The sequence below is a fragment of the Gastrolobium bilobum genome, unplaced genomic scaffold (assembly GCF_033153095.1).
Source record: "Gastrolobium bilobum isolate Gb01-03AN ecotype WA unplaced genomic scaffold, APGP_CSIRO_Gbil_v1 utg16305, whole genome shotgun sequence".
Taxonomy (NCBI): Eukaryota; Viridiplantae; Streptophyta; class Magnoliopsida; order Fabales; family Fabaceae; genus Gastrolobium; species Gastrolobium bilobum.
Window position 1 is genome coordinate 47,178 of NW_026895590.1, and position 24,789 is coordinate 71,966.

General features: G+C 39.4%; 1 protein-coding gene across 1 annotated transcript; it reads right to left on the bottom strand.

Annotated features, from left to right (window-relative positions):
- Window positions 1–14,206: 14,206 nt before the first annotated feature.
- Window positions 14,207–23,307, bottom strand: LOC133318212 (protein ETHYLENE INSENSITIVE 3-like). Its single transcript, XM_061520208.1, has 2 exons — window positions 22,615–23,307; window positions 14,207–15,073 (listed from the first exon to the last, which is right to left on the bottom strand). Exons 1-2 carry the CDS (start codon window positions 23,305–23,307, stop codon window positions 14,207–14,209), a joined length of 1,560 nt encoding a protein of 519 aa, XP_061376192.1.
- Window positions 23,308–24,789: the final 1,482 nt, after the last annotated feature.

The following is a 24,789-nucleotide window of genomic DNA, read 5'->3' on the forward strand; positions in this document are numbered from 1 at the left end:
ATAATTCTTGTAAAATTGAGTAGGTTAAGAATCTAAAGTTTGGGATTAAAATGCTAAGCGTAGCAGTTAAAGTTAATACTGTGTGTTTGAGGCTTAAGTGGGTTATAAATACCCTTATGATGGCACAAAACCCTAGGAAACAGATTCTCTACGTGAGTGTGGGGCTGGTCAGCTGCTGGTTCCACTGTTCCATTGCTTCACCACCATTTTGTGAGCCTTGTGACCTCTTCTCTTCATTTTCTCTTCACTTTGTACCTTGGGTGAGTGGGAGAGATCATTGTGAGTGTGAAAGGAGCACTTTTCCTGAGTGTGGTGGCTGTGTGGAGGCTGTTTGGGGTCTAAGTTGCCTAGTGTGAGTGTGTGAGCTTCTTCCTTGGGTTGTGGGAGCTCCAAGGAGCAATCTTTGTGAAGAAAGATCCTTGCTTGGGTGGTATTTTCGTGCATCCGTAAAGTCAGAACCTTGGAGCTGTTGTGTGAGCTCCAAGAGCACCCATTTTGCTGAGTTTTAACTTTGGTAAGTTGTACCAACCTTGATCTTGTGTTTTGATGAGTAAAAAAGGTTTCTTGGTATGTTTAATGAGTTAAACAAGTAACCAACTGTTATATGAGCATAAATGAACCTTAAGATGCATGTTTAAGCTTCTGGAAGTGTTAAAAATGGAACCTTGGAGGGATATCTTCGCGAAATGCAGAAACTGCATTCTGTCGCGAAATATCCGGATATTTGACGTGAAATATCGGGATATTGATATCCGGATATGGGGATCTGGATATCCAGATATTGATATCCGGATATTGCCAGAGTGATATCCGGATATTGGATATCCGGATATTGCCTGTGAGATATCCGGATATTGCATATCCGGATATGTCCCCGAGAAATATCCGGATATTCTGGGTTTGCGAGGAACAGTAACGTACTGTTAATCCAGAACTGATCTATGGGTTTGTGGACCCTAGTTTGAGGAAGTTGAACTTCTGTAATTAATTAATGTAAGTGAGAATCATGTGATTAAGGGCTTATGGCTTAGTGAGAAGCCTTAAGACGTAAAACGTAATGGAAATGCGTTGACTTAATATTGTATGCTTGCGGTGCATGTTATTGATATATTATTGGTCCATAACAGATTGTGAATCTGCTGTGTTTGGACTTTGAGCTGTGGACTCTTGGCTTTGGGTGTTAGCTTGCAAGGTAAGCTTTCGTGTCCTCGGTTTAGCCATGTTGTGGTTCCACCATGTCCTGTTGGGGTGTGGTTATATGCATGCTGTGTTACATGCTTTGAATATTTGAAATGCTGTTGAGCTTTATGTGTAATGACTTTTAATATGCATGTGTTGTTTCATCTTGACGGTAAGCCTGAGTATGTGGCGTCATACGATATGGTGATCCGGGGTGAATGCAAGTGGCGTCTAGCACTAATTGTGGGTAATAGACATATACTTATTCCTGCATTTCTCTGGCCAGTAGAATAGTATTGACACACATGACATGATTATCTTCTGCATTGCACTGTTTTAGAAATGATATTGATGAACTGCTTTTAAACTTATATTGCACATGTAAGTGAGCTTGGGGTGGAAGATCCTTGAGGACCCCTTGTCTTATTGAGATTTATTGTTTAGAGATCTCACCCCACGTTTGGGGAATGCTTATTTCAGGTTCAGGTAGTATGGTGACTGATGCCTCTGGCGGCAGGAGGCCAGAGCTTAGCTGATTATGATCTTACTGCTTATTTGCTAGCATGACTGGACTGGATGCTGTTTATGTTTTCTGCTCTTTATGTTTTGAGTTGAGACTGATGTTGGGCTTTTGTTGCCTTATTTGGGTGAGCATGGGGTTGTCCATGCCACTATGCTGTTATTACTTTTGAGTTGAGTTGTATAAACTGTTAGTTGGTCCGGTCTACGTGTTGTAGTTCCGTGACTAGAGCCATGCATTATGTTATTTTAATTAATGAGGTATTTCAGTTGGCTGTTTTATTGCAATTGCATACATGCGATGTTTTATTAATTGATTAATAAGCAAGTTGGTAATGTTAATGACTTCATAATTGAAAAGAAAAAGATATTCCGCATTTTTAATTAAGCGTTGCTTAATACGATAGTATGATAACATTACCGAATATATATGGGGTGTTACACTTTGCGTAGAGGTTGACCTTCGTCGGAGCTTTGTTTCGAGGTTCAGGTTATGAGACTTCCTTCAACAGGAGTTCATCTACCTGAATGTGGGTTATGAAGGCTTACACGAGATTTGTTTCTCATGTGGACGTTATGGGCATAAGAAGGAGACGTGTAATGGGGGGTTAGACTACACCATGAATGTTCCCAGTGAGTATAGAAGGAAAGACCAGGGTAGAAACGATGAAATAACTAAAACCAAGATGAACGGAGAAAGCTTAGGAAATGTGGGGGTGGCAGAAGTAGTAGAAGATAAGAAGCCAGCTGAATCGGATGCCTTTGGGGCATGGATGGTGGTCAAAAGAGGTTACAGAGGGAGGAAGAACACGGCGGTACCGGAGGGGACGGCCAAAGAGGCAACGACGAAGAATAACCAGAGGGGGGAGAGATCTCCAACGAGAAACCTCGAAAAGAACAAACAAGCTGTAGCTCAGAACTCTGACGGAGTGCAGGAGACTGATAGAGACTGAGGAAGGGAGACAAGAGAGGATCAGATTAAAAGAGGGGTATCACATTTGACCTACCGCAACCAGAGCTCTTACGCGAAAGAGGTAATCCCTTGGGTATTGTTAAACATATCAAAGGGAGAGGGGGAAAGGAGTCCCAGAAAGGTGGCTACATAAAGGCGAACATATCGTATGAGGGGGGGAGGTCAATGGGGGTGCTAATCTAAAACTGTGTAAGGCAGATAATGACAGGTTGAAAGTGACGAATACTGATCCCAACAGTTGTAACCCTAGACCGCACGAAGTCAACAGGTTGGATGAGACGGTTCTGATGTGTAGATATGAGCAGGAAAAGCCTGAGGTAGCCAGAACAGCAGACGAGGCTATCCTCAAAAGTTACTTTCTCACCTAGCTTCAGGACCGTAGGTCCGGTTCCCTTTTTTTTTGCAATTTTTTAATGAGTGTTTTTTGTTGGAATTGCCGTGGTGCTAAGAAGAAAGGATTCGGTCTCCTTATTAGAGACATGGTGAGGAATTATAATATTAAAATCATGGTTCTTCTAGAAGTTCGTATCAGTGGTTTGGCAGCCAATAGAATGATCAAGCAATTAGGATTTAGTAGTCATGTCAGGAGTGAAGTAGTTAGATTTTCTGGCGGTGTTTGAGTCTTGTGGGATAACAGTTGTGTAGATATCTCTCTGATGGTGTCTCACTTTCAATTCATTCACGTCAATGTGAAGTGGCTGGATACCAAAAAGGAGGAACATGCCACCTTTGTGTATGGGAGTCCAAGGAGAGCGGCGGGTAAGTTGCTGTGGGAGGAGCTAAGAAATTTGAGTAGGAGCATTACCAATCCATGGATTGTCATGGGAGACTTTAACGCCATATCTCAATCTCAGGAAAAGATGGGAGGGAGAGAGGCTGACAGTGGTAGTACGAAGGATTTTTATGAGTGTCTCCATGATTGTGATATGTTTGATCTGACTTTAAGGGCCCTTCGTTCACTTGGAAAAGAGGCTAAATTCTGGAACGGCTGGATAGGGCAGTCGTTAACTCTAACTGGGTGGCAGCCTACCATGACAGATTCATATTGCACTTGCCGTATTTCAGCTCGGATCATAGACCCCTGTTGCTGTGGGAGGGGGCTAACCGTGGAGAGTTGGAAGGGAGGAAACCGTTTTGTTTCCTGGCGACCTGGTTGTCATGCGAGGGATTTGAGACCTTTGTTAAGAGCTGCTGGATGGAAGGAAGGGGCTGGGAGGAAGCTGCTGAGAGTTTTCTAAATGAAGCCTCATCCTGGCACAATCACACCTTCAAGAAGCTAATCCCCCAGAAATATAGACTCCATGCACGATTGGTTGGAGTGGATTTGGAACTCCAGAGACATCCTACGAGTGCTCTCGAGACTTTATACAGAAATCTATGGGATAAGTTAAATGGTATTTACATCAAGGAGGAAGTGATATGGTTCCAAAGATCGAGACAAAGATGGTTTGTAGATGGGGATAGGAACACCAGGTTTTACCACAATGCTACCTTAGCAAGGAGGAGACGAAACAAGATCTTGGCCCTTAGAGATGAGGAGGGAGAATGGATCACAGAACCTGGGGATTTTAAACATATGGTGTTGGGGTTCTTTAAGAAGTTATACACGGAGGAAGGGATTTGTCTTGCTCCTTTTCCTCTTTTTGGTCGGTTTCCCAAGATCTCAAGCGCTTCTTTCTACCATATCCATCGTACCCCTAGCACGTTGGAGATAAAAGACGTTATTATGAGCATGGATGGCTTCAAAGCCCCTGGGCCCGACGGCTTGCAAGCCTGCTTCCTACAAACCCAATGGGATACTGTGGGTGCATCAGTGGTGAACTTGATTGCTGATATTTTCCAAGATCCGAAAAGATTAAAAGGGATTAATCAGTCATCAATTGCCTCATTCCTAAGGAAGAGAACCCCGGTTCTATTAAGAAGTTTCGCCCTATCAGTTTGTGCAATGTGGTGTATAAAGTTGTCACAAAAATTTGGCTAACAGATTGAAGCCACATATGGAGACTTTGGTTTTACCCAACCAATGCAGCTTTATTAAAGGCAGACATAGCAGCGATAACATTGTCATTGCGCAACCAATGCAGCTTTATTAAAGGCAGACATAGCAGCGATAACATTGTCATTGTGCAGGAGATCATCCATTCTATGAGGTCCAAGAAAGGGGGATTGGGATGGATGGCTATAAAAGGTGACTTGGATAAGGCGTATGATAGGGTCAGTTGGGACTACATATGTAACGCCCGGCCGCTTTAAGAATCAATGACTATCCCCACATACTAACACCAGACTTTTCAGTGTGCTTTTTCCTCACTCGCACACTTCCCGGGAAAACTTCCCAAGAGGTCACCCATCCCAGAATTGCTCCAAGTCAAGCACGCTTAACTGTGGAGTTCTTCCGATCCGGGCTATCGAAAAGTAGATGCATCTTGTTAGCATAGGTAGTACCAATTAATTCTTATAAGCTATCCCAAACTGTGCAGTCTTATACCTGCACAGCCTTTGGAATCCTTCTCTTTCGGGTGTCGATTCGATTCATTCATGCATGTAACCCCTCGTTGGAAGCCTGTCAGGAGCCGCTCCTTGTCCGTGCCTCTTTGCACCGGCAATCACTCCCCGCCCTCATCAGCGCTCGAGATGTTACAACTTACGCAAACCCTAGAGGAGGCTGGTTTGAACCGCGAAGCGGTTGACATTATTATGGAGGGTGTATCCTCTCCTGTCATGAATGTGTTGTGGGAAGGGAGCCACACAGAGGACTTCAGTCCAAGTAGAGGGATTAGGCAAGGAGACCCTCTGTCCCTGTACCTATTCGTCCTTTGCATTGAGAGATTGGCCCACCTGATTGTGGAAGCCACCACTCGTAAGCTTTGGAAACAAGTCGTGCTCAAGAGGAACGGGCCTCCCATTTTGCATTTGTTTTTTGCGGATGACCTGCTCTTATTTGCAGAAGCTTCTGTTGAACAAGCAAGTCTGATCCATGGCATCCTAAATTGCTTTTGCGATTCGTCGGACCAAAAAGTAAGCAAGGATAAAACCAGGATCTTTTTCTCCAAGAACGTAAATCACACTAGGGGGTGTTTGTTTCAAGTTTTTGAAGAGGATTACCGGTAATCCTTCCTTGGTAAATGTAATTACCACGTTTGGTAGAAGGAATAAATTACGATTCCCGGATATCCAAGGATTACCGGTAATTTGATTTATAAAGAAAAGTCACTATTCAGATTACCAAAAATAATATGGTAATTCGGAATACCAATCAGAATACTAAGTAAAAGGAAAGCACAACAATAAATTTTGAGACAAAAATACTCCAATACACATAAAAATCTAGACTCAATCTATCAATTACAAAAGTAAAAATAGTTTGGGATTATTTTTGTAAAATAACCTCATATTCCAAGTCATATTTCGTTCTAAATCAAATATGTAATCAGTAATTTTTATCCAATATTCCCGGTAATATTTTGGCGAACCAAACACCTCTTTTCGTAAGATTCCAAGTAAACTCAATTCCTACTGTATTCTCATTAATCATGATTCCCGGTCACCAAAAAATTTCTCTTGTACCAAACACACCCTAGAGGTGGTCAAATTTCCCAGGCTATGGAGTATGGAGTTCTCCATTTCTCCTGACCTTGGAAAATACTTGGGCATTCCGCTCATGAGTAGGAGGATCAGATCATCTACATTTGCCTTCATTTTGGAGCGGATGGACAAGAGTCTCAATAACTAGAACATATCTTCTCTTTCGCTCGCGAGAAGGGCCACTTTGGTTCAGTCGGTCCTTTCAACGATCCCTTCCTATGTCATGCAGACGTGCCATTTGCCTAAGGGCGTTTGTGATGACATTGACAGAAGATCGATGATGTTCTTTTGGGGATCCACTGTTGAGAAGAGGAAGGTCCATGCCTTGGCTTGGGATAAGGTTTGCCAGGATAAGAGGTTGGGAGGTATCGGTATTAGAAGGATGAGGAAGAATAATCAAGCTTTCGTAATGAAGATAGGGCACGACATTTTTACTCATAGGAACAGCCTATGGGCTCGCGTTCTTAGAAACAAATATGGTGTGGGTGAGGATTTGATCCCCAATTTGAAAGTTAACAGACAAGCCTCGAACCTATGGAGGGGGGTGATGAGGGTTTGGCCGAAACTTGCCGAAGGAACGAGAATTCAAGTTGGAAATGGTCACCGAACCAACTTTTCGAGGGATAGGTAGTGTTGGTAGTAAATTTCAAAAGAAAGAGTTATCGTTCTCAGGGAACAGTTTGTTTAGTTTTCCTTTTTTAATTCCTATTTCTAATTTCTTGAAATTAAGTGATCAATCTTTTAAAACTAAGAAAAGACTAAATCAAACAAGGTATTTATCAGATTTGTATTAAACAAAATTAACAGAGGAATATCTAATCACAAATGTATCAATTATAAGGTTCTGGAATTCTTTGAAGATGAAGGAAAAATTTCGCATTCCTGCGTTTTATAACTGCTACGGCACTTTAGTATCAGAATTCGAATTACTATGGCTATTTTATCTGAAACTTCCCAGTTCCAGATTTTAATCTTTAGAAGGATCTTTTCCCAAAGTCTTCTAAATCTTTAAAAATTGTATCAAAGACCTCCTTGGGTTATCCCTAACCTCAAGGGTTCAATTAACAAGGGACATAACCTGATTTCCCAATCACAGTTATGCAAAAATTATTCAAGACCCATTCCCATGGTGTTCTTGAATTTAAAATCAAAATCTTGTTAATCAAATGAATCTAAAGCAAACCATCACAGTATTCAGAAAATTAAAAGATCACCCAATCATCGTGAATCCCAGAAAAAGAAACTTAGAAATTCATATTAACAAATGAAAAGCTTAGAAAAGGAAAATGAAGAACCAAAGCTTGCATGTAGCTGAGTCTTGGATCCCTCCAAGAAAGAAGTTTCACGCTTGCTCTTGATGAGAGAACTTGAAGAACAGAAAGAACACTTAACAAAAGTTCAAGAATCTAAAAGTGAAGTATGAAAAACAAAAAAAATGAAAATTCTCTCTCTCTCAGATCCTAATGACTCAGACTTCTATTTAACGAAAAAAAACTAAAGAGCTCCCCAAAATGCATTGCTGTCCTTCAGATTCTATTGGCATCCTATGGTTTAGATCTCTTTCAACTCAGCCAATTGTTCACATGCTCTTAATTCCTGCAATGTAGTGGTAAAAACAGTAAGTAGATTTATCTAAATCTCATCTTTTTTTTTACTTTTACCTTCAAGGGCTGATTTCCCTACCTTTTGGGCCTTTCACCTGCTTTATTAATTCTTTCACAGCCCAATAGGAAGTAAAATATAGGTAAATATAGGTGTTTAAACAATCCAATTTTACACCTAACAGGTAGTTACCTCTTAATGACAGGGTCGTGGTCAAGGAAGACGCCCAAATTCCTGATTATGCCGGCAGCTGGACTGTGAACGAGTTGGTGACTAATCTGGGGAACTGGAACTGGGAACTCCTAGCCCAAATGGTTTCCCCCACAACGTGTGCCATAATTGCCAACGTTAGACCCCCTAGTCTGGAGAAAGGCGAGGATCATGTGATTTGGGGTCTGTCTGGAGATGGCATGTTCTCTGTGAAGACGGCTTACGAGATGTTAGCAAGTGGGACAAACGAGGACAGGAGGATTACAACCGATATTGCTTGGCGGTGGAAGGGGCCGAAGAGGGTGCAAACATTTCTCTGGCTGGCTTTAGGTAACAGTCTATTAACCAATGAAAGGAGAGTCCACAGACAGTTGACAGATGACATGGTGTGCCCGAGATGCAAGGTTGGCAGTGAAAGTACATTTCACGTTTTCCGTGATTGCGTTTGGAGCAAAACTCTGTGGAATAACTTTGAACCTGAGAAGAGGTGGACTGGTTTTTTCTCTATACCAGGCCAAGATTGGTTCGCTCAAAATTTACAATGCAAAACTAGGGTGCATAATTATGAGTGGAGAGATATCTTTGGGACTATTTGCTGGCTCATGTGGAGAGACAGAAATAGCCTTGTCTTCGAGGGTAAATCTGATGCACAGGATTCAATTATAAGGAGAGCAAAAGTTTTTGTATCGCAAGGGGAGATTGCGCGAATGGAGCTATATCCGAAATGTTGAATAAACGTTAAATGTGGAGTTATGTGTCAGTTTAATTTTTAATGGGTTTAATTTAGCAATCAATTTAGTTTTTAATGGGTTTAATTCAGCAAACGTTAAATGTCAGTTTTATGTTTTTAAGTTTCTGAAATTATGTGAGTTTATTGTGATGTTAAGTGTCTTTATTGTAGAGTTACAAGTTTTGTAATTTAAAAATCTATTGTTTGAATGTAAAAGTTACGACTTCTGCCTTAGTAAAAATCCTTTGTTTTACTCTTCTCCTAACAAATTGGTATCAGAGCTATGGAAAGGGGGAGTGATATGGCACTACCTAAGTTGACGAAGGAGAACTACGAGAATTGGAGCATCCAGATGAAGGCTCTTCTCGGATCCCAGGACGCTTGGGAGAATGTTCAAGCAGGTTTTGTAGAACCACAGGATACTGGAGGCTATTCGGCGGCTCAAACTAAAGCGTTGAAAGAGACGCGTGCAAAAGACAAGCTGGCGTTATTCATGCTCTTCCGAGCTGTAGGCGAATCCGGGTTCGAGAAGATAGCAAATTGTGAGACCTCAAAGGCAGCCTGGGACATCTTGGCAAATGTCTATAGAGGAGCTAACCGGGTTAAACAAGTCCGGCTTCAAACCCTTCGTGCCTTGTTGGAGGGAATGAAGATGAAGGACACGGAAGGAGTATCCGGGTTCGTTGCTCGGGTTCAAGGAATTGTGAACCAGTTGAAACGGAATGGAGAAGATATACCTGACACCAGAGTGGTGGAGAAAATCTTGAGATCTTTGACAGACCAGTTCGAAAACGTGGTTTGTGCGATAGAGAAGTCCAAGGATCTGTCTACACTCACCATTGACGAGTTGGCGGGTTCCCTTGAAGCGCATGAACAAAGAAAGAAGAAGAAGGAGGAAACTCTTGAGCAGGTACTTCAGACCAAAGCAACAATTAAAGATGAGAAGATGCTCTATTCTCAAAGTTTCCGAGGTAGAGGACGTGGCCGCAGTGGACGAGGTACTAGCCGTGGTGGTAGAGGTCGAGGCCGAAGTCAAGAAGTGTATGGTGATGAGTTAGGACAGTCAAATCAACAAAACTGGAGAGGACGAGGACGAGGTCGACGAGGAGGTCGGTCACATTATTCAAACATCGAGTATCACAAATGTGGAAAGTTTGGTCACTATGCGAAAGATTGTAACTCGGACAAGTGTTACAACTGTGGCAAAGTCGGACATTTCGCAAGAGAATGCAGAGAGGAGAAAAAGGTGGAGGAGACGTCCAACCTAGCCACAGAAGGCGAGATGAAGGATGGTGTCTTGTTAATGACACACAGTGAAGGAAGTCCTGACGATGACATGGAGTGGTATCTTGACACGGGTGCGAGCAACCACATGTGCGGACATAAACACTTCTTCAAGGAGATGATAAAAGTGGAAACCGAACATGTTTCGTTCGGGGATGCCTCAAAGGTTGAGGTAAAAGGCCGAGGTACGATCTGTTTCCTACAAAAGGATGGGTTAATTGGCTCAATTCGAGATGTGTACTATGTACCCGACCTAAAAAGCAATATTTTAAGCATAGGTCAAGTGATGGAGAAAGGTTACTCGGTTATTATGAAAGACCGGGTATTGTATTTGAAAGATGAGCAAGGTCGGATGATAGTCCGAGTTCAAATGGGTAAGAATCGTATGTATAAACTGAATTTGAAATGTGTACAGGTTGAATGTTTACAAGCCGAGGTAGAAGATAAGGCGTCACTTTGGCATCTCCGGTTTGGTCACCTACATTATGGTGGTCTAACCAAGTTGGCAGAGAAAAAGATGGTGGACGGGTTACCTGACATAAACTTTGAAGGAAAGTTTTGTGAGAGTTGTGTACTTGGCAAGCATGCCAGGACCACGTTTCAGAAGATGGCAAGATTCCGGGCTAATCAACCTCTGGAACTAATACATACCGACTTGTGTGGACCCATCAATTCGGGTTCCTTCAGCGGTAAGAAGTATTTTATTTCCTTTATTGATGATTTCTCACGGAAAACTTGGGTTTACTTTCTGAAGGAGAAGTCCGAGGTGTTTGATGTGTTCAAAAAGTTCAAGGTGATGATTGAGAAAGCAACAGGAAGCTATATCAAATCGGTGCGGTCTGACAGAGGTGGGGAATATACCTCAACAGCGTTTATGTCGTTCTGTGAGGAACATGGGATAAGGAGGTTTCTAACAGCACCATACTCACCACAACAGAATGGCGTGGCTGAAAGGAAGAACCAGATTATTCTTGACATGGTTCGGTCAATGCTGAAGAACAAAAGGATGCCGAAGGAGTTTTGGGCGGAAGCTGTGCAGTGTGCTGTGTATGTGCAGAACCGATGTCCACATTCAAGCTTGGATGACAAAACACCACAGGAAGCATGGAGCGGTCAAAAGCCTTCAGTGGCTCATCTCAGAGTTTTTGGTAGTGTGGCCTATGCACACATACCGGACCAGCTCAGAACCAAGCTCGAGGATAAAAGCAAGAAATATGTTTTTATTGGATATGATGAAAAAACAAAGGGGTATAAGCTGTTTGACCCCGTCAACAAGAAAGTCATAGTGAGCAGAGATGTAAAGCTCAATGAAGCAAATGAGTGGGACTGGAGAAATTCATCTGAGATAAACTTTGAAGACGGAATCACAACACAAATTATCAACCCGGCAAGTCCTGAAGCTTCTAATGATGAAGACGAGGTACGACAACCCAGGATGCGGAGCATACAAGACATATATGAGTCAACAAGTGAGGTACATTTTGTTTGTCTTCTTGCAGATTCTGAAAATATAAGCTTTGAAGAAGCCATCCGAGATAAGAAATGGCAAGACGCCATGAATGAGGAGATAGAAGCCATTGACCGAAATAACACATGGGAGTTAGCCGAGCTACCAAAAGGAAGTCGGCCCATTGGAGTGAAGTGGGTGTTCAAGAAGAAGATGAATGCTCAAGGGGAGATAGAACGATATAAAGCTCGGCTAGTTGCAAAAGGTTATAAGCAGAAGGCTGGAATTGACTATGACGAGGTGTTTGCCCCTATTACAAGGATGGAGACAATTCGGCTACTCATCTCACAGGCTGCTCAATACAGATGGCCAATACATCAAATGGATGTAAAGTCGGCATTCCTGAATGGTGTTCTTGAAGAAGAAGTTTATGTGGAACAACCGTCGGGCTACATGAAGGCAGGAGAAGAGAAGAAGGTGCTGAGATTGAAGAAAGCACTTTACGGGTTGAAGCAAGCACCACGAGCATGGAATGCTCGTATTGACAAATATTTCAAGGAGAATGGACTTGAACAATGTCCATATGAACATGCTGTTTATGTCAAGAAAAATGGAGGAGACTTGTTAATTGTGGCTCTTTATGTTGACGACTTCATTTTTATGGGAAACAATGCCAAGATGATACAAGAGTTCAAGAGCACAATGACAAGAGAGTTCGAAATGACAGATCTCGGTTTTATGAAGTTCTTTCTCGGTTTGGAAGTAAAACAAAATGAGAAGGGAATTTTCGTGTCACAGGAGGCTTATGCAAAAAAGATTTTGAAAAAGTACAAGATGGAAGATTGCAACCCGGTTTCAACACCAATGGAACCCGGTTCAAAACTTTCTAAGTTTGATGGAGGAGACCGTGTTGATGCAAGCAAGTACAGAAGTTTGGTGGGAAGCCTACGCTATCTCACGTGCACGAGGCCGGATATCTCGTTGAGTGTCGGCATAGTAAGTCGGTTCATGGAGGAGCCAAGATACACACATTGGAAGGCGGTAAAGAGAATTCTGAGGTATGTTCAAGGTACAGTTTCACACGGGTTACACTACTCGAGCTCGGCAAAATACAAGTTGATTGGATATTCTGATAGTGATTGGTGTGGAGACGTAGATGATCGAAAGAGCACGGCTAGTTATGTGTTTTTCATGGGCAACACGACATTCACTTGGATTTCAAAGAAGCAACCTATTGTGACACTGTCGACATGTGAAGCTGAATATGTAGCTGCATCTTGGTGTGTTTGTCATGCAATGTGGCTCAGGAATTTGCTAAGCAAGCTGGAGGAAAAACAAGTCGGCCAAACTGTGATCCGAATTGACAATAAGTCGGCTATAGAGCTAGCCAAGAACCCGGTAAATCATGAAAGAAGCAAGCATATTGACGTCCGATTTCACTTCATCCGGGATCAAGTAAAGGAAGGAAATGTGGAGCTAACACACGTGACCAGTCAAGAGCAAGTCGCGGATATCTTCACGAAACCACTACCGACGGTACTCCTTGACAACTACAAGAAATTGATCGGCATGAAGGATGGCAGAAGCATTTAAGTTTACGTGGGAGTTTTGTTGAATAAACGTTAAATGTGGAGTTATGTGTCAGTTTAATTTTTAATGGGTTTAATTCAGCAATCAATTTAGTTTTTAATGGGTTTAATTCAGCAAACGTTAAATGTCAGTTTTATGTTTTTAAGTTTCTGAAATTATGTGAGTTTATTGTGATGTTAAGTGTCTTTATTGTAGAGTTACAAGTTTTGTAATTTAAAAATCTATTGTTTGAATGTAAAAGTTACGACTTCTGCCTTAGTAAAAATCCTTTGTTTTACTCTTCTCCTAACACGAAAGGTTTGTAGGTGCAAGAGAAGGAGGATAGGTTGGTGCGTTGGATCTTCCCAGAAGAAGGATGGTGCAAACTTAACTTTGATGGTGCTTGTAGTGATGGAGGAAACAAGACGAGTTGCGGTGGTGTCATAAGGAATGCATCAGGTAACTGGGTGAAGGGTTTCAGTAGGAATACTGGTGCATGTACCTCCACTAGAGCAGAGCTGTTGGGGCTACTTCATGGCCTTGAAGTAGCTTGGGAGATGGGTATCCCGAAACTTTAGGTGGAAGGGGACTCTCAAGATCCTATTCGGCTGGTTTTGAAGCAGTGTAAGGTGCATCATCCGTTAGGATCCTTGATCAACAGGATTAGAGAATTGTTACGTAGATCATGGAACACCAGACTTAGTCATTCGTACAGGGAAGGCAATAGGCTTGCGGATAGGCTAGCTATTTTGGGGTATTCTTTTAATAACTGGAAAATGCATATTTTTGAGCATTCCCTTGCAGAATGTGTCGGGTTGTTGGATAGGGATATGAAGGGCACTTCTCTTGTGAGATCTTGCCCTGTTTTGTAATCAATTTCCTTAATTTTCAAAAAAAGAGAGAGTAGCATTTGACCTTGAAAAAAACAAAAAAAAACTGGGCAAACATCGTCTTAAAATCGAAACAAAACATAAAAAATTAAGAAAAAGTGCCCTTCATTTTATTGGACTGGAATAAGAAAAACTACATGAAAGGCTTCGCACACTCATTATATCATAGGACAAATAGCTTCTTGCAGCGGCCAAGGAACAAATTGAAATGTTTTTCTTTAATTGTACCTTCTAGTGAAAATTTTACTTGATGATGGGTCCATGGTAGAGGTAGTAAATTGCTGATTGAATCTAGCACCGTCCAACTGAGAAACAGATGGTTTTATTTCAAGCTGAGGTTCAGAGGATGGTGCAGGGAATTTGGTTAATTCAGAAGAAAGATTCCCATTAACACTAACTCTTTGACCCAAGAAATTTCTATCCATATGAAGTCGAAGGTTTTGTTGTTGCTGGTTCCAGTTCACAAGAGGTATATGGTTCTGAGAAACCATGGTGTTGTTCTGTGTATTGCCTGTATTGTGAACTGACCCCATATCAGGAACCATATCATCATAATTCACTTCAGACTTGATGGCATGATTAGGTTGAGGTTTTGACCACCCAAGCATTTGGAAAGAGTTACTTCTGTATGAGCAATTCAATTGGTGATCATCTCTTGTAGACTTGTCATGAAACCCAAGGTAGTAATTATTATAAGGGCATTGAGGATTTTTACATGTATAAATGTCATCACAACCTAGCAGTCTGGTTCTCTTTGTAGCAACTGGCCTCATAACAATGTTGTCTGTTGCCACATTTGGTTGCATTTGAACTATATTAGTATTGAGGGGTTGATTGTGCTTTTCCACATTATTTGTATCATCAGCATTGTCTTCAACATCATAATCATTGATCTCATTGAGCAGATTAGTCCCATTGTTTCCATCTAAAAAAGGTGCAAACCTTATCGGATACTTCTGTTTAGCTAAGAATTCCTCTTGGTTTATAATAGCCACTAAAATAGCAGCTTCCTTAGCAGTCACCTTGTCTTGTAGGAACTTAGATTGACGTACAGCCCTTCTTATCTTTTCAATATTAGGGGATATTGTTGGGTTTGCTCTTTTACTAAAGCCCAAATGGGTTATTAGTATGAGAAGAGCCCAAGGAACCTAGAGCCCAATGAGCTAGGGTTTCTTGGAACCCATATAAATAGTACCTCTTAAGTCATCAGCCTCCTAGGTCCTTTTTGTGAGAAAGAGGCAAGCTTAGAATCTGATCAGTGCCCACACACTTCCCCTTCCTCCTCGAGAGATAGTTTGGAAGATCTGCCACAGTCCAGCTTCAAGGAGGTTGTTCGTGCTGCGGCGCTGAGGTGAGCTGTTCGTGAAGAGGAATCCTACAAGGGAAGATTCTACACGAGACCTGCACACCGAAAGGTAATTGTGAAACAAGGATGATTCGGTAAGCATACCAATGTACTAGGTCCTAAACCGCTTCCGCATAAATCTAAGATATCCTACAATTGGTATCAGAGCCTTGGCTGTACATTGGTATGTGAATCTAGTTTCACTATTCATGTAATTAGTTTTGCTTCTTGAAATGTGGCACCTAGGGTTCTAGGATTATGGTATGAATTTAGCATGTGTATTTTATAATTCATTTTCATAAAAGTTTAAATTTTAATCGGTAAAAATGCTTTAATCCATGGTTAGGGTCTCTCGTGTATTTCTCGATTTGTAACAAGGAGGCTAATCCCATATGATTAGGTTTCCTCCTTGCTGTTTTTGTTTATTTTTGGAATTTCTGTGTATTTTTCCAATATTTTGTAAAAGTTCAAGATCGAGAAACCGCGAGTAAGATGCGCAGTCAGTACTGTCGGAGACTTTTCGAGGTCTTCCCGATCTCGGAATGAGGCGATCTATATATGGTTGGAAAGAGGACGGAAAGACGAACGCAACTGTGGGTAGCTTACCTCCATCTGAGTTTACACGCGCCTCCACGCGCCTCCACAAGATTCTGAGAGTGGCCGCCACTCTCCGGAAAAGAATGGGAGAGTGAGAGAGCGTCCGGCCACCTTTTTGGGTGGTTCCTGCGGCGGTGCACTCATCTCTACGTGGCGGTCCTTCCCCTGGAGTTTCAGCTTGATTTGACTTCGGGTGACGGCGGCAGACCTGACGGCTAGGGTTCCTCTTTCGCGTCCTAGGGTTTCTCGCCAAAGGATTGGGTCTTTGGGCTTTTGGGCCCATGAAACCCTAAAGGGGCTTGAGACAGATACTATGGGCTAGGTGAAAGTTGAATTCCAAAGTTGTATTATTTTATTTTATTTTATTTTATTTTCTTTAAAATAGGAAGGCCATGGATTAAAGTAATTATGATTTATTATTTAATGCTTTTATTGATTGGTATAAATTATATGATAGATAACATGCTTTATTGCGATAACATGCCATATAGAATAGGTGGTGCCATATTGTTGCATAACTTGTATGATTGCATGAGCATAATAGCTATTATGTCTTCAGCGACTAGTATGATAGTTATTATTATTTTGATTTTAAATCATCCTAAGAAATTAATTAATAATTATTATGATTTTTATTAAAAATCTAGATTAATAATTGAATTAATTAATTTTGGATAATTAACATCAAGACAAATAATCGTTATGGAAATTATTTTGATTTCAAATTATCCTCATAAATGATAATTATTATGATTGTTGCAATCTAGATTAATAATTAAGTCAGCTATTTGGATGATTTAAATCTAGAAAAATAATTAGAGAAATTTCTGAGAGAATTCTTTTATTTTGCCAGTAATTTGTGGGTTTTTCTGAAATGGTCATGGAATAACACACGTTGCATACAACATTCATGTATCATGATTGTTTGGAGCACACGCTGACGTAAAGTGACCGGATTTCAGGACCTTAATGCTTTCAAAATTATGTTAAGCTTAGTGCACGTTTATCGGCGCTCTTACTTATATAGTTTTTGAAATCGAACAAAGGATACTCTCAATTAAATAATTCTTGGAAATTAGAAAATGTTGCTTATGTTGAATGGAAGGAGATTTAAATTAAGAGATTAATTTAACCTTCAAGCGCATTATAGGACCATTAATAAAATAATCATGTGAAGTCCCATCGAATAAGCATGATTGGATTTTATTAGATTGGACTTAAATATCTATGGGAGGAGATTTAAATTAAGAAATTAATTTAACCTCCAGGCGCATTGTGGGCCTATCAATAAAATAATCATGTGAGGCCCCATCGGATTAGCATAATTGGATTTTATTGGGCCTTAATAATTTCAAAATTTTAATAAAGTATTGTACGGCCCATCGTCGATAATACTAAGTTATTAAAGATAATTTTGAAATTAAACAATGAATTCGACTGGGCTTATGAAAATTCTCAAACAAAAATGTTGAATGGGTGAAGGTTTTAAAAATTAATTAATTTTAAAACCTGCGGGCTCCATTTGTGGGTTTATTAGTGAAATGGTTATCGCTGAAGCCCCATCGGATAAGGATAATCAGATTTCACTAGATTAAATCTTAATAATTTCAAAATTTTAGTAAAGTATTGTACGGCCCATCGTCGGCAATGCTTAGACACTAAGGATAATTTTCAAATTAAACAATGGTTAATTACATTCAACTTTGGTAAAATTGTTAACCCTCCCATCGAGGCTCTGGCAATGGCACTGAAGGCCCAAATAACAATTTTGGTTTTTACAAGTGACTTGCCCATCGTAAGCCTTGTAAAGATAAACTGAAGGATTGTTAACAATAAACAAGAGTAGTTATGAGAATCTACTTGCACTTCGTTTGTTTATTGCATTATTTGTTTGTAATATTGTGCTTTATATGTTTTTCAGAAAATATCTTAGAAATGATTTTGAGTCAAAAACCTCTAGATGGTACCGACTATGAATAAGTGAAAAGCAATTTTTTTGATATTGTTCTAAAACATGGAAGCTAAATTTTGTTCTGACAATGCGAGGGCCATAGCAACCTGCAGAGGATGCGTCTTAGGAAACTAAGACGCATTTCTCAGATTAGGAAAGGGCAAATATGGTAGTTCGCTGCTATATTATTGTCAGTCTTTCCACATACTTGCATAAGCAAGTGTACATGATTAAGAGTGGAGTAGAAATGCTTCAGACTCTTAATGACATGTTTGCTGCGTCTAGCAGCTCTGCTAGACAGAATGCAGTCGGTGCAGGTTTTGCTAAGAGTCTTGTTAAATCCAAAGGGAAACCCAAGGGTGGTAACAAGAACAAAATGACTTGGTTATCAGTTGTCAAACCAGTTGCTATGAAGAAGCCGCAAGACAAGTTCTTCAAGTGCAGACTGAAGGGATACTGAAAGAAAAATTGTCCAGAGGTGATGAAAAGAACCTGACATGGGCATATCAAGGCCTGATCAGTGAATGAATTATTGATTCAGGAATCACTGATTATGTTTGTTACTCTTTGTAGTAGTTCAAACATGGCATACCTGTCAGCAATGGACAGATATTTTAAGCTTGAAAATGGGAACTTGTGTCTGCATTTGCAGTAGGACAAGTTATTTATAAGACTATGGTTTTGGGTGATTGTTTATTTGTTCCAGATTTCAAGAGGAATTCAATTTTTGTTAGTTGTTTTGGTTAAAACATGGGTTGACAATGCAATTGATTCCTCAGTTACATTTCAAAGTTCATCTTCGTCTTGTTTGTTCTGGTACATTGTTTAAATAGTCTTTATTACCTATGTCCTATACCCTTTTTTAAATTTGTTATGTTGAATGGAAAGGATGATGAACAAGAACTTTCACCAAAGAAATAAAAGTTTCAAATGAAACATCACTTTGGCCTTTGTGATTGAGTTATATTATCTCAAGTAGGAAACATATTTTAGTTAAAAGAGGGACTGAAAGTTCAATAATCTTTTAACTAACAGCTACATGTTAGTCCTATTTGGAAGGTAAAGTGGCCAAGCAATCCTACAAGGGCCAAAAAGGTTTGCGCAACTATTCAACTGGAACTGGTACATACTAATGTATGTGGACCAATTAGTGTTCAGACCAGAAGAGGTGATGAGTACTTCATTATATGAATGTTTACTCTGGATTTGGACAGATTAGTGCGCCATAAGTCTAAAGCTTTTGGAAATTCCAAGAGGTTTAGTCTGAGGCAGAAAAGCATGTAGGTGTTCAAATCAAAAACACTTTGGTCTGACTAAAGTGTTGGCTACCTGTCTGGTAAGTTCAGGTCTTACCTGATTTAAGAGGGGATAGTTTTTGTAACTGTCAACTCTAAGAACGCATTAGTTGAATGAAGTTGCAGTATGCAAAAATCAAACATTTCTAGACTTGGTGAAGATCATGTTCAATTATTCATCTTTGTCAATGTTGTTCAAGGGAGATGCCTAAGAGAAGGAAATGTACCTTCTTAACTTGATTCCGTCAAAAGTTTGTTGTAAAGACACCTAAAGAATTATGGAAAGGGTGCAAGCCCAGATCAAACCATATTCGGATTTAGGGTGCTACGACACACGTCCTACAACAACAGTCAAATGAGATGGAATCTTGTATGGAAGAGTGCATATCTTTTGGCTACCCTAAGAGAACTAGGGATGATTTCTTATTTAGTCTTAAGGACAAGATAATCTAAGTGAGCACTTATATGATTTTCTTAAAGGAGGACTAGATAAGAAATTATAAGCTCTTAAGTTAGGTTATTCTTGATGAGATTTATCTCAGATCAAGAATTTCCAGAATCTCTAGAAGCTTCATCCACTGTTCCCTTGATTGTTCAAGAGGGGATAGATATATCTCTAAGTGAACAAACAAGAGAACCATGATTGGAAATTCAACATGATAATATATAAGTGAAACTAGTAGAAATATTAGTATCACATGTAAAAGAACAATATCAAGGATAAGCGGATCCTCAAGAAATTGAAGATCCACCATTTGACCCACTCGTTGTTTTACCTATAAATACACAAAGTCTAGTGCAGTACATTCGTAGTGGGAGAGAACCTTGTTAACTCTCAAGTTGTCTCTTGTTGAGTGATATTGATCCTACTAGTTACGATAATGCACTAGAAGATGTTGTTGATCAAGTGTTGCTCAGGCTATGAACAATGAGATGAAATACTTGTATTTCAACTCCGTTCGGTCCTAGTAAAGACACCAAGAGGGGTAAAACCCACAAGGTGCATGTGGACATAAAAGGCAAAGAGAGGATGACAGAAAGGTGAAAACCTTCAAAGCTAGCTTGGAGGCATTTTTTGCCAGACGTCATGCTTGAGTCTATCCAGATTCTCTTAGTTGCTATAAGTCTCAATTATGAGATTTCATTTTGGGAGTTGGATGTCAGGATATCTACATACAACAACCAAAAGGGTTTGTAGCAAATGAGTAGGAACACACGGTATGCAAGTTGTGAAAGTCTATTTCATAGACTTAAGCAAGCATCCAGGTCTTGAAACATCAGTTTTGATTAGGTTATCAAAATTTTGATTTTGAGATAACCTTGATGAATGATGTGTATTTGTATGTAAAGGATACAACGGAAGACAGTAGCTTTTCTAGTACTTTATGTAGATGATATGCTCCTTATTAGAAACAATGTGGAGGTAATATCAAGCATAAAGAGTTGGCTAAGTTAGTGTTTTGGTATGGAAGTACCGGGGAAGCCAATTATATTCTTGGTATAAAACTCTTATGAAGCCGGAAGAATAAGTTGTTGGCATCACCTCTGGCTACTTACATTGACAAAACCCAAAATTCAACATGAGAATTCTAAGAGAAGAATTATAATTCTCAGATGTGGAATTCATCTTCCTAAGGAGTGACCAAAGACTTCTAAGAAGGAAGAATGCATGAGCAAGATATCTTATGCTTTGGCAAAGGTAGACTCACACATATCATGTTGGGCGTTAAACCAGACATCTGTCACGCAGTGGGAGTAGTGAGATAGTACCATTTTGAACCTAGAGGAATACTAGATTATTGTTAAGCATGTACTCAAGTATCTTTGGAGAACGAGAGATTATATGCTGGTTGGGAGTCTTGAAAAGCTGAGTTTTCAAAAATTCAGTTATTTCAAGTGGATATTGACTCAAGAAAATCAACCTCGAGCTATCAGTTTTTCACTAAACTCAGATAGCATTAGAGGTGGATCTTGCAGACCCAGTTACTAAGAGTTTGCCTGAACTTGTGTTCGAGAGGCATGTTACTTCTTTGGATTTTAGGAGGATCCCAGACTTGCATTAAGCAAGTGGGAGTTATTGGTTTCATTGTGCTCTTGGAGTAAGACGATGAAACAATAAAATAATTTTCTGAATTTCATAAATAAGGTTTTATTTATTTATTTTGCACACTATTTACAAACATAAAGGTCCGGATCAAATCGTGGAGTATATGATCATATGGATACGTTCATGGAGGACATGATCATAGGATCTCACAATTGATGAATGGAGTCACAGCCATTAAATAAAGTTGGGCACTTTATTCAGGCTGCAATATTTTATGAAGTGATTTTGTCCGAATCATTGTAAAATATTGGTGTGAATTAACATTCACATTGAAAGGATCAAGGAGAGATTTGATTAAGGTTGTTTTTCTGTCATAAGGTATCAAATCTCCAGTTAACTATAGTTATGTGATTGCTCTTAATCCTGAGTTTATTATAAATAGGTAATCAAATAGTTTTCATTCTTTGATTTACCAACGGGTGAGGTTCGATCTATTGACGACCAATAACTCGGTATTTTGGGTGTGAGATTATTTGATTATCGGTATTTATGAGATAAACAACATGGAATTTGTAGGATATGTCCCCTTGATATGTTTCGGTACTTGGATATTAAATACACTGGCCAGTGCATGTAATCCATCAGAGAAACTATCATAGTCAAGGGAATAAATAATTGATTGAGTTACAGAAAACTTGTCAATCAATTATAGACATTCTACAAAGGGGCGATGCATATTCATGTTATAAGTGTTGTTAATCTTGGAGTTCAAGTTCGGGCTTTTAGTGGAGTAGCACCGAATTAGATAATCATTCGTTGATTATCAGGAGCCTTGATTAATAACAGATGGTAGATCCCCAAGCTAGCTTGAGACAAGGGATGGGGTATTTTTCGGATAGATGATGACTTATGGGTTACATGATCTTGGGTTTTACGACTCAAGTTTGTATCCAAAAGAGCAAGTGGGAGATTGTTGGGTTTGCTCTTTTACTAAAGCCCAAATGGGTTATTAGTATGAGAAGAGCCCAAGGAACCTAGAGCCCAATGAGCTAGGGTTTCTTGGAACCCATATAAATAGTACCTCTTAAGTCATCAGCCTCCTAGGTCCTTTTTGTGAGAAAGAGGCAAGCTTAGAATCTGATCAGTGCCCACACACTTCCCCTTCCTCCTCGAGAGATAGTTTGGAAGATCTGCCACAGTCCAGCTTCAAGGAGGTTGTTCGTGCTGCGGCGCTGAGGTGAGCTGTTCGTGAAGAGGAATCCTACAAGGGAAGATTCTACACGAGACCTGCACACCGAAAGGTAATTGTGAAACAAGGATGATTCGGTAAGCATACCAATGTACTAGGTCCTAAACCGCTTCCGCATAAATCTAAGATATCCTTCAGATATATGCTTAATCACACCTGTGAGAACAACCACCTTCCAAGCCTTTTTCAAATCATGAGGCTTCTTATAAGGAGGTGGACCTGGATCCTTTTCAAAACCCAATTGAGGCCACCATTCTTCATTTCCTTTAGGCCACCATGGTGGAGGAACACCACTCTCAAAAGGGAACTTCCTCTGTGATGGGTCACAATGGTGCATTAGTGTAGACAAAAGTGATCCAAGAGTAGTGTCTTGGAGTTCATTCAAGGTGTGAGAAGTTATTGCATCTCTATTCAACCCTTCATTGTTTGTAGCAACTCCTTCCTCTGCTTCAAACTTGGCTATTGCAGCAGGGCCATTACGATCAAACTTTACCTTTTCCTTCCACCAAACTCTAAGATTATCAGAAGAATGTGTGATTGGGTTCCCTTCTTCAGGAATAATGCCAAAGACAAATCCTTGAGCATTGCAAATATCCACCATCTTAAACATATGATTCAATATACCATCTAGTGCTCTACTCATGATCTTCCCTTTCACTTGGTTTGATGATTGCAAATTCCCATTCTCCTTTTCCATGTTCTCTTCCTTAAGCCGCTTCAATAATATACTATTACTCAATATTCTCCTCTCAAGTTCCTCCACAGTTATTTCTTCATCGCTTTTGTCTTCGATGTTAGTTTCTGGTCTAAGTTTTGCAACAATGCCTCTCTCCATTCTTTGTTCTTACCACACTCACCTACTCTAAGGTGTCACCTTCCTGAAATAATCAACAAAATGATAAACTCAACAAATGCATTTATGATTTTTTTTTTTTCATAAAAATTCAAGTGGGATTAGACGCTCTGGTGTGATACGAATGAGTACTAAGATAACGGCTTAATGTCAATGCATGTATCACATGATCATTTAATATATATATATATATATATATATATAGGGCTTATCATTTCTCAAGCTGAGATAATTTTATCTCCGGCTATTAAATCATAACCGTACAAAGATGAATCAATGGTGATAAAGGAAGAGAGAGAAAATGAGAATCATAATCATTCAAAGGTGAATCAATTAATATAAGGAAATAAATAAACAAAACGACGTAGTTTTGGTGTAGCCAGAGATAAATATATCTCAAGCTGTTCGAGAAATATTTTTCTCATATATATATATATATATGGAAATAGTTATCTTATGTTGCACACTCGTAGAATCTTGTGCTCATATTTTTTTCTTTTGTATTATTTTAAAAATTGTGGGTTCCATAACTTTGTTTCACTCACATGAGATACCTATCTTATGTGAGATAAGATTAATAACTCCCATATATATAATGGGTGCATATTTTCTTATGTTGTAGGATAGTAGGAGAGAAAAAAAGTAGAGATAAGTTAAATGTGGGTCCCACATTTTAAATTAAAAAAGAAAAGAAAAATTAATTGGCACGGAAAACGAATTTGTGTAGGAAAAAGTTCTTATCTCATGTAGAAGGAGATAATGATTTCCCATATATAATTGGTTCATGGTTTTTTTTTTCTCTTTCTTCTTCCTACATGGGCCCCTTATACTTTATATATATATATATATATATATGTAAGAGATAATTTTATCTCGTATAGCATGAAATACATCGAACCCTAAATATAAGCATAGTTAAGAAATCACAAGGATAAAAATGTATTCTACTACGTTTATGAATAGCTAAACTTCCAATGCAAAACGAATTACAAAAAAATATAAGCTATATATATGAAAAGTCCTGGGAATTCATAGACTTTTTGTAATTGAATTCAAGGGCATCAAGCAAGAAACCTAAAAACATTTATCAAATGAAAGATGAAACCTGAAAGACAAGTCAAAATCATACCGAAAGTTATGTTACATCAACCACTGAATATTTTGGAGAAGAGGAAGAGATGGTCCTGAGAGAAATAGATAGAGAATACTGTGAGTGAAATAAAATGAGGTAACACAACACTAGTCATATATACACAGAGGGGCAATAGACAAGGATGGATTAATTATGTTGGCCTTATTTTATTTATTTTTTATCATTTTATCTCTCTGCTCAAAGTATATATTAATTGTCCTTTCTCTCAAATTATATATCAATATGCACTATTTGATTAAAGTTTGACAAACTCTAAATCTTTAGTAAATTATTTACTCGAATAAGTGTCGGGACATATTAAAATGTAATTT